The 17,551-nt window shown below is 50.5% G+C and overlaps 1 protein-coding gene across 10 annotated transcripts in view; it reads right to left on the bottom strand.

Annotated features, from left to right (window-relative positions):
* Positions 1-17,551, bottom strand: part of ATG7 (autophagy related 7) — a 223,788-nt gene that overhangs the window by 167,937 nt on the left and 38,300 nt on the right. For all 10 annotated transcript variants that reach the window (XM_008260431.5, XM_089306667.1, XM_070051102.2 and 7 more), the window contains 2 exons: positions 14,542-14,658; positions 12,851-13,000 (listed from right to left, as the gene is read on the bottom strand). In XM_008260431.5, the coding sequence (XP_008258653.1) occupies positions 12,851-13,000; positions 14,542-14,658 (267 nt within the window). The remainder of the gene's footprint in view (positions 1-12,850; positions 13,001-14,541; positions 14,659-17,551) is intronic.

Raw genomic sequence — 17,551 nt, forward strand, 5'->3', positions numbered from 1 at the left:
CCTCTCAGCGAGCGTCCAGCACTCACATCTGCAGCTGTGAATACCAGTCTCCAATCAAGAAAACCAGGGCTTCTTGGACACAAGGCCAATTCTAGGGATACAGCTGGGAGCATCTTGCAGTAGCAGAAGATAAGGAGGTGCTCAAAACACGAAAGGATGGGGACACACCCAGGGCACACAGGAGCCTGATGATGGGGACACACCCAGGGCACACAGGAGCCTGATGATGGGGACACACTCAGGGCACACAGGAGCCCACTGAACAAGCTCCCAATGGCCGGGTTTGGAATAATCCAAGACATAAGATAAATAACACAGTGTTGGATTATAACACAAAGTATGAAATAAATATCAAAGAGTCCACACTAATGTAAATAAGTTACAGAATAAAAAGGAAGCACAGGTGAAGAGATAGGTCTTCCTTAAAGATCTCCAAACGAACAAACAAAAGAATGCAAAGAACACACAGAGAATGGGATAGGAGCTTTAAGAAGGCCCAGCAAGATGGAAGACAAGCACAACCCTTTCAGTGAGCATTCTCAAGAGACAACAAACACAGAACTGCCTGCCTGTCTGGATGACCAGTGGTTCTTCCTGCAAAAGGGATGTCCCTGACACATCAGACCTTTCTGGTTCGTATTCCCACGTCTTCTGGCTCGCAGCCTACCAGAACTTATTACCTTTTTATTCTATGCCACTTCTAAATTAGGTAGAAAGGTTGACATGCGGGAAATACAAGACACAAAACACCCAGAGACTGAGATGAAATCTCATTTTTTGTAGACCCTGACACTTTTACAAGAATTGCTTTCTTACTGCTCCAGGAAGCAAATCCTTGAAGACTAGCTTTTCTGTACTACTTGCTATGAAATTACAGGTCGTAACTTTTCTGGGTCAAAACAAAATTAAATCATTGCTATTCACCTGTGCAGAAACTGGGGGTCTCTTTTGCTAAAAACTGTACTTTATGCTAATTTTAAAATTTAAGTTTGTATATGTACGGTCATAATTTTAAAAGTTTCTAATGAAATACCGAACAATTGTTTCACCCATAATGAACGTGCCTTTACAAGTCAAATAAATTGCTTTTTAATACCAAAAAAAAGATTTTCAAACAATACTTGACATATGGATACTGCCCCCTGCAGGAAGGGAACTGTATGAGGGGAACTCAAACTCTGCCCTCTTTGTCATGATCTTCAGTAAACCTAAGAGTATTCCTAAATAAGAGAGCTTTTTTTTTTTTTTTTTTTTTTTTTTCTAAACAGAAGACAAGGAGTGTTTAACAGAAGTATCTTTTTCCTCATTCCACAGGCACATAGTAGATACTTAGTAAATACTCGTCAAGGATGAATGCAGAGACAGAAACGGGTGGTGGGAGGCAAGGAACTGGGAATGAGGGAAGAGAAACCAGGAAATAACTCCCAGGTTTCTTTTACCAGCGCAGTGTGCGGTGAGGAGAAAGGTGGCTGGTATCCTCACCCTGGGCCCCGTCAGCCTGCAGGACGGAGGCAGCGCATCAGTTCCACATCTGTGCCCCGCTGCTCAGTTCGGTGTCAGCCGCACAGAGGAGCGAACCAACATCCAGACCCCATCCTCCCTTAGTGTCCTGCGTACAATGGCCCAAAGCACTGCCCTCTGAAGGGCTGTATTTGCATTACTGTAACTCTGACAAAAATGGGGTCAGGCTGTCACTGCTGTTCTCCACCTCCAGTCGCTGCAGCAGCGGGTGACGGGGACCCCATTCTGCTGACACGGCAAACGCTGCTCCACTTCCTCCTGCAGATGAGGCAGCAGTCTCCACCCACGCTCAGAAAAATCTCTGAAAACGCACTGTCTTATCAGATTATGACGGCCTTTTTTCAAAGATATTCTTTAAAAATATTTGGTGCCTTCTCTGTCATGTAAGATTTTATTCCTAACACTGAAGCCGTCTCTTTGTAGATGCACTTTCCTGACTTAAATGTGAACAGACAGACTCCTACTTCACTCAGTACAAACGGATCTCCCTTCAGGAAACTCAAGATGCCTTCACTGGAGATTCTGTCTTCTGCAGGGAGGGCCAGTGTCTGGGGAATTTACAGAAATGGGGCTTACCCAGAATGTTCTGAGGACTGCCTCTTACTGCACGAATGGCCTCAGGCTAACAAGTGTCTGACCCCTCTGTGGCTTAGGTGCTTTTTTAAAAAATCTGAATCACGGCTGGCACCATGGCTCAATAGGCTAATCCTCTGCCTGCGGCGCCGGCACACCGGGTTCTAGTCCTGGTCGGGGCACTGGATTCTGTCCCGATTGCCCCTCTTCCAGTCCAGCTCTCTGCTGTGGCCCGGGAGTGCAGTGGAGGATGGCCCAAGTGCTTGGGCCCTGCATCCGCATGGGAGACCAGGAGAAGCACCTGGCTCCTGGCTTCGGATCAGTTCGGCACGCTGGCTGCAGCGGCCATTGGAGGGTGAACCAACAGTAAAGGAAGACCTTTCTCTCTCTGTCTCTCTCTCTCACTGTTCACTCTGCCTGTCAAAAAAAAAAAAAAAATCTGAATCACAGGGAATAACAGCACCTACTCCACAGAGCTGCAATGAGGGTAAGTGAGATAACACTGGCTGTGAAAGGGCAGGCCCATCATTAATGCCTGAGAATCCCCAGTGAGGGCCGGGCCTCCCGTGTCTGCATCTGCATCTAACTTCTGCATGATTCTGACATGGCAGTCCAGGCCGTGGACTTGAGTCTGGGGAGCATTAGAAACGGTAGTCTCAAAGACCAGAGGAAGAAAACTAATTCTCGTTGGGGCTATTTTTCAGTGCCGTGAACACCCTGGACTGCCTCTGTGTCTTCCCACGCATCTCAGGACAGGGGTCATGCACCACAAGCAGCAGCCAGAAATGCAGATGCTCGGGCCCCTCCCCAAAGGCTGAACTGGGGTGGACATCTCCACAAGAGCCCAGGTGACTCCCATGTCCACGGGACTTTCAGAAGCACTGCTGGGCTCTTCCACCCTCTACAGCCGTGGTCCTCAAATGGGGCGTGCTTCGACGTCACCCAGGGAGCCTGCTAATACACTGCTGCCTGGGCCCCACCTCCAGGGGCCTAGGGCCCAGCCCGGGTCTTAGTTGTTGTGGAAGATTCCCTGGACGCTTCTAACGTGTATCCTGGTTGCAAACCCTTGCTTGAGAGTCTGCTCTAGACTTCTCAAAGCATGGGCCACCCAGAGACCAACTGCATCAGCACTACCTGGAGGCTTCCAGGACCTGCACAGCCCCCAGCAGGGACACCCAATCCCATGCCAGACTCTCTAAGCACCAACAGCTGCAAGTTCAGTGGACACCCAGGATGTGTAGGCATGCCATCACTGCAGCACTGTGGCCCAGAACTCAAGAGGGAGAAGGAGACTTGCTTAAAACAGTGTTCATTGTACCCTATGGTTTCCCTTAGGGCAACTGTGATTATTTGTTGAGCCACAGTGGGTTCTTGATCCAAAGGCTCCATAGATTATAAACTGCCCTTTCAAACTTGATAGTGAAAATGAGAAGGAAATGCCACCAGATTAAATACATTTCACGACTATGAGGAGTCTCTGACTTCAGAAAAGGCACACATGAAGAAAAAGCATTGTAGGAGGGGCAAGTATAAGACAGCTTTGCCATCCGTTCCCCTGCTGGTCTGGCTCTGGGTGGGCAGGAGCCTCTGTCACATGCACTCTTCCAAACCTAGGACCTAGCACAGCACCTGAAGCCCAGCAGCTCCCCAGTGAACAGAGAACTAGGAAGCTTCTTCAGAACCCACTACAGGGACCCCGTCCCCTAACCCCAGCACCAGGGATGGGGATTGGGGGGGAGCCAGAGGGGAGAAGGGAGTCTGAAAGGCAGAGACCTGAGGCTGACACACAGAGCCCCCGACGGGGCACCCTGGCAAGTTCATTTTCCTTGCCTCTCGCCTTTCTCAGCACTACAGGTTCTCCAAACACGAACTCGCCTGGGTAGGATGGAAGCTGGCTCTGAAGGAGCGTTTCACACGAGAAGCAAGAGGATTCTGGGAATGCGATGCCCAGCCCGGGGCTGCCTCAGCATCAAGGAGTGGCCTCCCTGGAGCTCTTCTGGTCCCATGGGCCACCAGCTGCCACTCTGCCACTGGCAGCTCTGCCCCATCCTGGCTCCGCTGGCCATGGTGACAGCATCTGACAGATGAACTGCACCTACGAAGCTGTCATCGCTTCCTTTTATTCCATTTGCAACTCTATCCACGAAGCCAGCAGGGAGTGGAGGGGAGGGGCCGTGTCTTCCTCAGCAGTACCCCAAGAGCTCATGGGGAGAGAACTGCCCGCTGCGGGGAAGGAGGTGTGTTCTAATTCTGCCGGGGGAAGTTCCTTCCTCACCTGCAGGATGGATGAATCAGATCATTTCCTCTCAAAGGATTCCCTCAGGCTCCAGAAGCAGAGAACTTTCCGAGAGTATGAAAGAGAAAAATGTCCTGGGCAGGTCACAAACAACACAGATTCCATTAACAACTCGTCTTACGTGGCCTAGAGGCCACTCAGCAGGTTTTCTGGGAAGCACCGAGGCGGGATCAACCCAGAAAACGCTATTCCTACACTGAGGCTGGGCTCTCGGGAAAGGTCCTGCGTCACTCACCCGCCACATGACCTTCAGCGTTTACTTGATCTCTCTACCACTGAACTTCTCACCCACACGGTGACTCTTGCTTCTATTTAGCACACAGCTTGGGAACAAGCCAAGCACTTAACAAATGATTACTATGACAACAACATAAATACACTCTACACTCTCCAATCTAATTTCACTGATGCTCTGGTCAGTTCAGTTCCGCACCGCTATATAGTTAACTGCCTTCAGTTTCAAGGATACGGCTAATGAGGTGGCAGAGATGATAAGGGGATAAGTTCTAGTGCATCACAGATTCTCTCATTTCTAAATGCAGACCTGTGACTAAGCGGTTTCTAAATTATAAAAACTAGAAGGCTGTAGCAGATGCTCTAAGTAGATAGCTACTTTCAAAGAATGAATGTAGTTCTGACACGGGGTGCAAAGGCAGTGGGGAAAGACGGTATTAAGAAAAATAAGGAATCTTTTTTTTGAGCAGAAAAGACTAAGTTTCTTAGAGCATCCTGACCTAAGATGAGCAATACAGAACCGGAACAATCTGCTAAAGAGGAAATCTATCACTTAGCCACAAAGGGAGGTCAGCTGAAGACGCTGAGAGCCTGCTCTCCCACCCGGATTAGGCGCGCACAGGGCAGAAGGCAGGAAAACGACAGGGTCCACACCACGTCTGTCATTCCTTGATGACTCAAAAGTAACTCTCATGTCTTTAAGTGCTTTCAGACCCAATTCAGGAGCCTCAATCACGACAGGAATCATTTGGGACAACACCAGGTAAACCAGCTTCACACTAAGGGTACAGAGAATTTATTTTCTTAATGGCATTCAGAAATAACCACTGGCTAGGAGTTCTGAGTTCTGAACAGGCTTTACTGCAAATTAATTGTGTGAACTTGGGAAAATTACTTCCTTTTATAATGCAAATGAGCAGAAAGGCATAAAACATAATTTAAAAATAAAATACTTTGTTTAGAAGGTTTATGAATACAAGTTGCTGAGGCGGGACAGTTCTGTTTGGGTTACAGTCAGTCCACCAAGTGAGGTGCTAGAAGAAACACAACGTGAGAGCAAAGAGAGGTTGGCTGACTTCAGCTTGAGAGCTTTCAAGAATGCTTTCATGAAACGTGTCTATCTGACAAATAAATGACTGCTAGATATTATTCTAAACACTTGATAACAAGACATATACACAGGAGATTAAGTGTTTAAAACGTATGGGGAAAATATTCAAAGGCCTAAAGCACTTTAAGGTCACAGTTGCCACCATGCAGACAGATCACTAAGTGAAGAAAGAGCCCTGTCAACAGCTTAGGAATTGTTGCTCCTTTGCCATTTATGCACAGAATTAAAAAAAAAAAAACACGCAAATAAAAAGGCCAAGGCAAAACATTTCCCAGACGGTGTTCTCCAATAAGTAAGTGCTCTGAAACACGCAGGAGACTCAAGCCAGCTTTTCCAAAGGAATGGAGATGGGACAGTATCCTAGGCTGCTTTTGACATGAACACAAGAATTGCCCCTGAAGCTGACTACCTGTCACGGCAACGCAGCACCACTGCGACCAGTAAGTGGAACCAACATCTCACTGAGGGATACAGATCCTAAATCAGCTGTGTAAAGATGCGTCTGTCACGGCAACACAGCACCACTGCGACCAGTAAGTGGAACCAGCATCTCACTGAGGGATACAGATCCTAAATCAGCTGTGTAAAGATGTGTAACGTCCGATGCTGGGAGGGTGTGAGTCTGGGGACGCTGACAGCTGCGAGCACTCCTGTGTTACCACTGGCTCGTCCAAGCTGGCACAGTAGACTGTTCCCATCTCTTCTCAACCCCGGCTTCTGGGATTTCACCTTGGGTGCCCGCAGCTGGCCATGGCTGGAGTGCTGGCACCACGGAAATGAGCAAGCTCTACAGAGCTGGCTGTTAGGAGCTTACCAGTGAAATCACTGGGTGTAAACCTAAAAATGCCCAAGCTCTTTAACCCAGCAACTCCTCATCTAGAGAGCTAGCCTTCAGGCGAGGAAAGACGGGAAGAACTTCACACACAAAGCAGCTCCTAAAAGGGAAGAAGTGTGACAGACTGCTATGCAAAAGCATCATAAACGATAGTGTCATGCATAAAGGATGCAGATGTACAGTGTAACACTCACCACACTGCAAAGTTATCCAGGACAAGAGACAACATAATCTTCACTTCACGAAGATTAGAAGGAGATACTCAGACACAAAACATTTACCCAGAAAAAATCCAAGGACCTACAACAGCTTAAGAACTTTTTGAGATTTCAAGCATGGAGAGAAGCAGATAGAAATAAAACCAATGAACCACATCTAGTACAGTTCACTTATCTGCCAGTATTCCCAAAACAGCCACCGGCTGGTCGCACAGCATTTCGCAAACCACGGGCGCTGAGCCACGTGTGACTTGGAAAGCATTCGGGCACCACAACTAGGGTTTTCCAAGATGGCAAAACAGAATAACATTCTGTGAAAGTTTGTTTCAGCTCTATGCTTGTGCACACAGTCAGACACAGGAGCAACAGTACTGAGTGGCAGTGCCACAGCGTTCGTAACTGGAAGTCAGGCCGAAAGAGCCGGCAGGAAGAAACCACGGCAACAGCTCCACGCCATCCCAGAAATGGAAGGAAACCAGTCACAGAAGACAGCACCAATAATGAACGACCAAAGCTTCCCGGGCGGACCAGGGCTGCCAACCTGGAGAGGGGCTTCCCTCGCAGGGCAGCCACTCCTCAGTTCTTTAAGTTTTTTGAAAATCAAATGGATACGAGTTTGCTTTTCTTTGGCAAAGACACAGTTGGCTGCATGAATCAGGGCCTCAACACTTCATTTTTATGGAACAGCTGCAGCCTGAGGGTAATCCAAACAAAACTTTTCTCGAACAGACAAACTATTCTAAGAAAATACGGTGGAAACAATGACACCATGTGAGTACAACTTCATGAGGCCTGTTGTACCCCTCATCTCTCAGTCCTCACCCCACCCCGAGAGGAGGGTGTCCTTTCCGTGTGCCTGTACAGGATGAAGACGCTGAGGCCCGGAGGCTCCGTGCACACAGAGGCTGCTGCGCCCGGATGGCTGCCTTCCTGCTCTGCCACAGCAAGCTCGGAGCGAGGGCACAAAGGCCCTGCTCCCTCTCCTGTCCTGAGAGGCATGCCGACAGGAGGCGGGAGCGAGAGGCTGCCATTCCTGAACCTCTTTTCTGTCCTCCTTGTCTGTCAAATGAGGCCAACACTGCGCCCTGGCAGCGGCTCACGACGCTGAGTGGTGACACCTGGGCACAGGGTCAGCCCTCAGGGCATGGCACGCACAGCGGCCGGCAGCTAGCGTGAGCTCCCTTGAGGCAAAGCCCTGATCCCTCAGAGCCAGCCCAGGCTCACAGGGAGTGGCATGAACAGTGCCACAGGCTGCCAAGGCCCCACTCTGACTGCAGACAGGGATGGCTCCTTCCCCTCCTGACCTCAGCAGCCGACAGGCGCCCACCCAGGCAGGCTAACTCCTGTCCTCCCCTTCGTTTCCTGCAAGCCAGGATCTCAAATCCTCATGAATGGGTCACAGGGCTCTGTGAGTCCCGACATCAGATGCACAACTGCATACAGACATGCGTTTTTCTGAGGCCAGGAGCATGCTGCCACCAAATTCTCAAAGAGCTTTCTCATTTGTACCCCATCCCAAAGTAAGAACCACTGCTTTGGGGACAACACTGTGGTACTGCAGGTTAAGCTGACACACGCATCCAGTATTGGAGTGCCACTTCAAGTCCTGGCTACACTGCTTCTGATCCAGCTCCTTGCTAATGGCCTGGGAAAGCAAGGGAAGATGGCCCAGGCATCTGGGGCCCTGCCTCCCATGTGAGAGGTCAGGATGGAGTTCTTGGCTCCTGGCTTCAGCTTGGCCCAACACTAGCTGTTGCAGCCATTTGAGGCATGACCCAGAGGATGGAAGATTCTCTCTGCGTGCGCGCGCGCGCGTGTGTGTGTGTGTGTGTGTGTCTCCCTTGCTCTGTAGTTCTGCTTTCAAAAAAATAAATCCACAAGTCTTTAAAATAGTAAATAACAATAAAAAAGAACCACTGCTCTAAACTGTCCATTGCAGACCACATCCATCCCCCACCTGTCAGACCACGCACCATGACCGTGATTCACTAGACGTGAACTACAGGTGTACAGACAATCTGGGGAAGTCTCTGTAAACCACACAGCCTTACTCATACAGCAGAATGGCCACACTAAATATAACGAGCCAGGTAGAGCTGCTGACACGGAATGGAGATGCTCCCAACCCTGAGTGCCTGCACCTACTCTTCCATCATCAGGTACAATGGTGGAAACTGAACAGTATACCTGCCCTGGTGGAGTTCACATTTAAATGAGAAAAGGTGATATGATTCAAAGATTACCCAGGAAGATACAGGCCTTTAGCTCAGGAGTGAAGACACCACGTCCCAGACTGCAGTACCTGGGCTCAAGTCCCAGCTCTGGTCCTTGACTCTGGCTTCCTGTCAAGGCAGGCTCTGGGAGACAGCAGTGATGCCTCCAGCAGTCGGGTTCCTGCCACCAACACGGGAGATCTGGACTGCATTCCCAGCTCCTGGCTGCAGTTTTGCTCAGCTTCGGCATGTGGGGAATGAACCAGCAGACAGAAGTTCTTTCTGTCTGTCTGCCTCGCTCTCTTTAAATTACAAAAACAAAACAAAACAACCGTACTAGCTGCTGCAAAGAAGGGATGCACAAAGCTGTAAGAACCCATAAGAGGAGAAACGAACCTTTCAATACAAGTCAGTGAGGGTTTCCTGTGGAAATGACTAAGTTTATAGAAAGAAGGATCACTTAAGAGGGCAAAGGGGTGGCTGGGGCAGAGCGATTCCAGAGGAGAAAGGCTGTCTAGGCAAAAGTCCTGCAGCAGGGAAGCTGCCTCAGCAGCAAGTCCTGGAGCTGAATTAAGGAATTCAGCGCTACTCTCAGAGCACAGGCAAGAAGACAGTGAGGGGCTTTACTGTGGAAGTGGCAGAAGTCAGAGGACTTTGCCAAAAATCTGCTGGGGGTATCTTGGAGGAGGACGTGGGGAGACTCATTCGGATGGCCCTGCAGCAAAGGGGATGGACAGTGACAGCAGCTTAGGTGGGCGTGATGGCAGAAGCAGCCAAGATGGCGGACAGAGAGAAGTCCAAGACACGAAACGCCCAGGGCACGCAGAGGGAACCGGAGGAGAGCACCCAGCACAAAGCCCCGATCTCTGGTTCACGTGACAGCGATGCCCGGAAGAGGACTGGCCTCAGGGTGCACACACCGAGATCACGTTGGACTTGCGGGGTGTGAAGTGCTGAGGACAGCAGGCGGCTGGGTATAGGGGCCCAGGTCCAGAGGGAGGGTCAGGCTGGGGACAGAAAACGTCACATGTGTGGAGAGATGGGCACTGGACTCAGGGACACAATAAACTCACCCGGAGAGAACAGAGACGAAGAGAGAGAAACCCAGAGAAATCCGAACACTTCCGCCCCCTGCAGTGAGGACGCAAGGCTCACCGGGGAGCAGGGCCTTCCTGGGGGCTGAGGTGCTGGCGGTTGGAGGAGGCCAGGGATGGAGGGCCCGAGCCAGAGCACAACCGCTGTACTGCACACACCCTGAAGGGGGTGCCTGTTTTTGGACGAGGGGGGTGAAAACCTCCTGTGAAATGTCCTGACTCAAGAAACACCGTAGAGCCATGGGGACCCGGCTGATGAGAGTGAGCTGGGCCGGAACAACAGAGGCAGGAACAACTTCAAGTCACGCCAAGTTACACAAAGTTCTGTTCGCTGGGCTTCTGCTCGAGGCTAACTTTCCCTGGAAGCCGTATCTGAGTACATCAGTCCACAGGGCCCTCTTCTGCCTCTCCACACCCCCGTCACGTGCTGCACCAGTGTCGGGCATCGCACTCCGTGTAAAGGATACAGAGTGGGGGGAAATCCGGTCCCTGTGCCACAGGTGTGCACAGGCAGACAGGCGAGCAAACCAACCCGTGGGTGCAGAAGGAGGCTGCTACCAGAATGCAAAGGAGGGAGGCGAGAGGCTATGGGCAATCAGTCAGTGCTTCCTGGGGTGGTGACTGACAAGGGGACAAAGGGGAGACAGCTGGGGCAAGAGGAGGCACTGGGAGGGCAGAGCTGTAGCTAGAAGAGGGAATGCATCTTGGAGAACACCAGATGAGGCTGGAGTGACAGGCTGGGGCCAGATGTGAAGAGGCCTTGAATGCAGAGTGCAGTCAACAGGAACCCAGAGGAGTTTCAAACCAAAGAGTGACATCAGCAAGCGTGCAGGCTGGAAACCGTACTTGGGCAGCAGTGCGCCATGGCGAGAGAGGCCAGCCAGGAGACCAGGAACCCCTGAAGGCCACCAGTGGGCACAGCCGGGCGATGCTCTCTAGAACCAGCCAGGGCACTGTGTGCATCACTACTCTGCTCCTCTCCTACCCACCCAGAACTTCCAGCGAACTGCCCACGAGTCAAGGCCTCCGCTGTCCAGGCCCCTTGAGGTCCTGTGAGAACAGGTCTGACTGCATCTCACAATTCCTGGCCCAACACACATGCTGAGGAATCACAACCTTTCCCGAGATACAGCCCCAGCCAAGTCACAGGGACGCTGTGCCTGGCCATGGCTGGCAGCTGGTCTCGGGGACAGGACACTGGAAACCCCCCCAGGGATCTGATCATGGGAGAAAGGAAGCGGATGCATACTGAGCCCCTGCTATGTGTGGGCACCTCATTCACAGATCCGGGAGGAGGCAGTGCCGCCACCATCTCACTGATGTACGAAGGCCAGGCCGGGCACGGCAGCTCCGCCGAGGTCACAGAGCTCTCCAGCAGTGTCGACTGCAAAGGTCAAGCAGCGGCTGCCTCTGCTCGGACAACGAGCAAGTGGGAAGCGCTAAGGGCAAGAGCTGGGGAATCAGACAATTTGACCCCACGCCTTTGTGTCTCTTGTTCACACAGAAAACGCGATTCTAATAACACCTATTTCACAGAATTAGCATGACAAGATCAAGGAGGTGAAAGTCCCTCTCGCACAGGAAAGAGCTCCTCAAATCACTCCTGCTCCGTTCAGCAGAGCTGCGCTGTGTGAGAGACCTGAGCCCTGGCTGCTGTCGGATCCACCTGTCCTGCCTGCTGTCCCCACGTGACCCCCGGGACTGGGCTTCGGTCATTCCTGGTTAGTCTTACTGCTGCTTACTCAGCTGCAGTTCTGAGAATTTTAATGAGAATTCAATCCTCCAACCTTACTTTACAAAGGGCCTCTTCTGAAAAAGAAAATGCTAATGTGGGAACATAAAAAGCTCTCAAAAAAGACAGGCTTGGCTAAGGGAAATTGGGCTATCAGGTAAGACCACTTTCCTCCACGGCTGCTGAAATTATTGTTACTATGTAGCCGATGACATCTCAAAGATGCTTACTATATTCTTCTGCTCACTCAAAGACAAGTGCCAGACACTAGCAGACACAGATCCCTGAGGCAAGGGTCCTGCCCTCTGGGAACACACAGCCCAGCACAGCGCAGGAAGGAAGGCAGCCAAAGCCCTGGCTCTGTGACAGAGAATAGGAGAACAAGAGCAGAGTCCAGAGAGGGAGGGATCACACGGCCGCGCCCCAGGGGAGGCTTGGTGACAGGGTTAGATTTCAGTAGAGACATTCATAGGACTTTCCCTGGCACCGTATGTTTGGGAAAGATGACCCCACAGGAGCAAAAAGGGGAAAGTTCTGGGTATATTTGGTTTGCCTGCGGGTGGCAGGCGTCTGCTGAAACCCAGACAAGCTTAGCCACAGCAATGGTTTCAGGGGGCCGGAGCAGGAGACTAGGTGGGGCCGGGTCAATGAATGAGGCAATGATCGTGAGTCACTGAAGGAAAAGTGTCCCTAGTGGCATCAAGCGAGACAGGAAGCAAGGATTCCCACTGTCCAGAGCTGAACTAAGTCGAGGATGAGGAAACAGGAGGGACACTGAGACTACCTTAACCACCAGTGGGAGGGAACCACAGCTCCCCTGAGCATAATGGGGTAGGAACCTCCGAAGGAGGAGTGAATGTGGGAGCCCAGGACAGGGCCGCAGGAAGAAAGCGACGTTCTAAGACATCGTCTGGGGAGCTAAGGGAATCTAATCGAGTCTGAAGTCGCAGTGATCTACAATAACATAAACTTCAAACTTTTTTTTTAACTGGATAAAAAAGTGACATTCAAAGTTTCTCTGACCTTTGTCCTTTGACCTTGGAAGAAATCACTGTAGTGTTTAAGCAAGGAGACTTGCACCGTGTTCTCATCATACTTGATTAAGAAGTAAGGCAGGGCCGTGACTCCTTCTCTTTGACAAAGATCATCATACGCACGCTTCAGGGCCTCTATCTGCAAATAGGAAACAGGAGGTTATTCTCTGGACAAACACTTGTCGTTCTGAGCTAAAACCTGACATGAAGCTGCCTTGAGGCCAGCAGAGTGGAAATGACCGATCGCACCTCTGCTCCTCTTCTGCAGCAAATGAACGTAAATGTGCACCCAGACACTGCGACACTGCCACGTAACTTCTACGCGACCCCTTTCAGGTGCACGGTGTGCACCTTAGACAGGGCCGCAGTGTGGTGGCTCCCGAGTCTGCCAACCACAGAGGGTCGGCGAGGAAACAGATGTTCCATCTCTCCTGCACTGGCCAGCATGAATGCCCCATGGGGCAACGTGACCGTGAGCCTCCCATGATCTTTAACAAGGAACCTTGCCGTGACCTTTATTGAGACACCACTCCAACGCCACACTGAAGTACACAACCTCATGAGTTTTTTAATCCAGTCACAGGGGTGTCACCATCAGAGTGACAGTTTCATAGCATTCTTAATTTTTCCTACAAGAAAGCCCACACTCGCCAGCAGTCATTCCCCAAGCACGAGCATCCCTCACCCCCCTTCTCGTAGGATTTCTTCTCTGGAAATTAGTCCCACAAACCACAACCTTGGGTTTATACTAAAGAGCTTGTTCTTGGTTTTGCCTTCAAAACAGTCACAGGGGCCCCGGGCTTCAGCACTCAGCGTTGTAGTGATGCAGTCGTGGTGACGCTCAATCCTCGCCTGAACAGCTGTCGGAACGCTCGGGCTCGGGGTCTCAGCTCCGCAGCCTGATCGTGCCAGCTGCTCCTCTCCCATCACCTCCGAGGACCTCACCCTCCTTCCCAGTGAGATGGCACCCACTGGCTGTGCACGTGCCGCTCCTGAGGGGGCAGTCCTGCCGCCGTGCACGAGGGCAGAGGGCAGAGGGCTGTGTGATTTCAGACGCTCTTCCCGCAGAACGATGCCTTAGGTTTCCCTCCACTCAGTGTGAAGACTCTGTTTTGGTAGATTCTTGCAGTCTTTCAAAGTGTCCCTGTAACCCTCCTTGCTGGCTTAGCATCTCACCAAACACCACGGAAACCTGGAAAACTCCTGCTGACTGCATCTGCAAAATGACCCTGTGAACATTCTGTCAAGAAGTCTGTTCCCGGGCCAGCACTGTACCATAGTGCGTAAGGCCACTGCCTGTGACGCTGGCATCCCATATGGCAGCCAGTGCGCGATCCAGCTCCCTGGGAAGGCAGTGGAAGATGGCCCAAGTACCTGGGCCCCTGCACCCACTTGGGAAACCTGAAAGGAGCTCTGGGCTCCTGGTTTCAGCCTGGCACAGCTCTGGCTATTATGACCATTTGGGGAGTGAACCAGCAGATGGAAGACCTCTGTCTCTCTCTCTATCTTGGTAACTCTGTCTTCCAAACAAGAAAAGAAAAAAGAAGCCTGCTCCCAGTGCCAGCTTTGGAGGCTTCCAGAGTTAGCACCTCCTTGTCCAGAGCAGTGCCCGTCTGTCCAGATACCAACATTTGCACACTGAAGCCAATGTTACCAGTACTTTGTTTTATGTGCTGATACCTGTTTTGGTGAAAACCTCTGATCCAAACTCACTGGCCCCTGAATGAGAGGTATACTCTCTGGAAGACAGAGGGCGGGATAGCAAAACCAGTAGTAGAAGTGGTACTTCTTTAGATCCTAGAATAAAAGACATAACACACGGTATTAGTGCAGCACCAAACATCAAATGGAAACACATGTATTCATGTAATTTCTCACAGCTAATGAAGAGAGGAAAGCATGGTTGACTTGCCATATTCTCATCTCAAACACAACCCAGCACCCAGAGCTTCTGATTTCTGAGTACTTTCACCTATCACATGCTAAAAATATAACGATGAACACAATTTGCTTTACGCACCACGTGTGTATCAGTTCACAAAACCACGCTGGGAGGTCACTGCTGTCACCCCATTATACAGACAGAAAACTGAAGCTCCGTAACAGACACTTGAACAACAATGGAAAAGACAGCAAGTGGCAGAATGAGGATCAGAACTTGGCTCCTGGACCCTCAGCTTCTTCCTCACTGAACCATGCACACCCAGTGCACCACGTGAGCAGGCATGGCCTCCACACGGCTACCATTCTCTAATACTTTACACACGTTACGAAGGAAGCCATGCTGCTCACGTACAGCTGCCTTGTGGATCCATGGGTCTTGCAGTTACGAAGTTAATCACGGATTGACAATATTAATTAAAATAAAAACTGCACCTGTGGTAACATGCAGATGTTTTTATCTTGTGGGGTAACCACCGTGTATGCAGCACTGAAGGATGTCTGTAAGTCATGCAAGGATGACACCATTTTACATCAGGACTGGAGCACGGTTGATTCTGGTATCCATGGGGGCTCCTGGAACCAGTTTCTGGGATACTGAGGATGACTGTACCTACGCATGCCTGCGATAATGAAATTTTGATTTCTGACACGTCTTACTGGTGAAACTCAACAATTAAGCACCTGTTGTATACAAAGCAAACATGAGCCTCTCTAAAAATAAGATGAATGAACTCTGGAATCAGCCACCCTCCTCGAGGCGTGGAGATCCCGCGAGTGCAGGAGTCACTGGAAGCCCCACAGGCGGCTCTAAGGCCTATGGAGCCAGGATGCCAGAAGAGTTCTACCACCACGGCTACTTCTGACCACTCCCCAGCCAGGGGAAGTGGCCTGGCAAAGGGACTCGGGGGCTGTCTTCCAGGCAGAGGCCTCCTGTGGGCCCAAGTCACCCATGAGGTGGATCCCAGAGTCACATGGCTATGACCAGGCAGCCTTCTCCCACGGACTCTGCCATGCTTGACCACCAATGCAATCTGACTAATTAATATTTTGGGGGCCGGTGCTGTGGCACAGTGAATTAAACCAGCATTTGCAGTGCCGGCATTCCATATGGGCACTAGTTTGAGTCCAGGGTACTCTGCTTCCCATCCAGCTCCCTGCTAATGCACCTGGGAAAGCAGCAGAGGATGGCCCAAGTCCTTTGGCCCCCATACCCATATGGGAACCCTGGAAGAAGCTCACAGTTCCTGACCAGCCCAGCTCGGGCCATGGCAGCCATTTGGGGAGTGAACCAGCGGATGAGAAATTCTCTGCCTCTCCTCCCTCTCTCTGTAATTCTTTCAAATAAACAAAAAAATCTTAAAAAACAAATATTTTCCACTGAAACCTGGATGCTTAAAATTTACGATGTTAAAGTATATAGTTTAGTGGGCCTTTCTTTTAGTATACCTGGATGCTTGTGCCACCATCAGCTACTAGTCCCAAAACACTTTGAATACCCCCAACACCCCCCATACCTACCAACAGAAACTCCCTTCTCTCTCCTCCCCTTCTCCCCCGGCAACCACTCTTCCCATAAATGGAATCATACTTGATGACTTTTTTTTTTTTTTTTTGACAGGCAGAGTTAGACAGTGAGAGAGAGATAGAGAAAGGTCTTCCTTCCATTGGTTCACCCCACAAATGGCTGCTACAGCCGGCGCGCTGCGCCAATCTGAAGCCAGGAGCCAGGTGCCTCCTCCTGGTCTCCCTATGCAGGTGCAGGGCTCAACCACTTGAGCCATCCTCCACTCCCTTCCTGGGCTACAGCAGAGAGCTGGACTGGAAGAGGAGCAACTGGGACATCCGACGCCCCAATCAGGACTAGAAACCAGTGTGCTGGCGCCGCAGGCGGAGGATCAGCCTAGTGAGCCGCGTGCCAGCCACTTGGTAACTTTTTAAATATACACTTATATATTTAAGTATGTATCCAGATGAGGAAGTTGAGTAACCAAAGTTTCTGCAGTCTAATTCTGCCACTGGTTGATCAGTTAAGGTAAAACTCCCATTTCACAAGGGCAAAACAAACAGCAAGACTGAAATGAATGACATATCTGGTCCTTTCAGTCCTAAAAACAGCAGAAAGGAAGCAAAATCATCCCCACAGATTACTCTTTGTACTTAAGTGACTCGTCCTCGCCCGTCTTAGTAAAAGGTTAAACAATTCAAGATGAAGGACCTCACACAGTCTGAGAAGCTTGCTTTATCGGGTCATCTTCAGAAGTCAAAAGGCTTGAATTTCTTGGGATTCTTTTCACATTACAAAGAACTCTGTCTAAATTAAACATAAAGCTCTTTGTGTCTGAAGATTTGAAAAGATAGAAACCTTTAATATTTTCAAAGGGGCAAGTGTTTAGCATGGTGGTCAGGATGCCAGCAGGGCACCTGGGTTTGAGCCCTGGCTCTGGCACTTTACCCCAGCTTCCTGCTAATGCACGGTAGGACGGCAGTGACAACGGCTCGGGGTCATGGATCCCTGCCACCCATGTGAGTTCTCAGCACCTGGCATCTGTCAGTCTGACCCAATCCCGGCCATTACGAGCACTTGGGGAATGCACCAGCAGACTGGAGCTCTTTCTATCTCTCACATAAATAGACAGAAACACACACACACACACACACACATTATTACTAGGAAGACAACATTCAGGAGATACAGTGGGGAAGAAGGAAGGGTGAAACTTACAACTTGGAAAAAACAAAAAAGCAG

The sequence above is a fragment of the Oryctolagus cuniculus genome, chromosome 10 (assembly GCF_051225735.1).
Source record: "Oryctolagus cuniculus isolate XC-2025 breed Fujian yellow rabbit chromosome 10, ASM5122573v1, whole genome shotgun sequence".
Lineage (NCBI taxonomy): Eukaryota > Metazoa > Chordata > Mammalia > Lagomorpha > Leporidae > Oryctolagus > Oryctolagus cuniculus.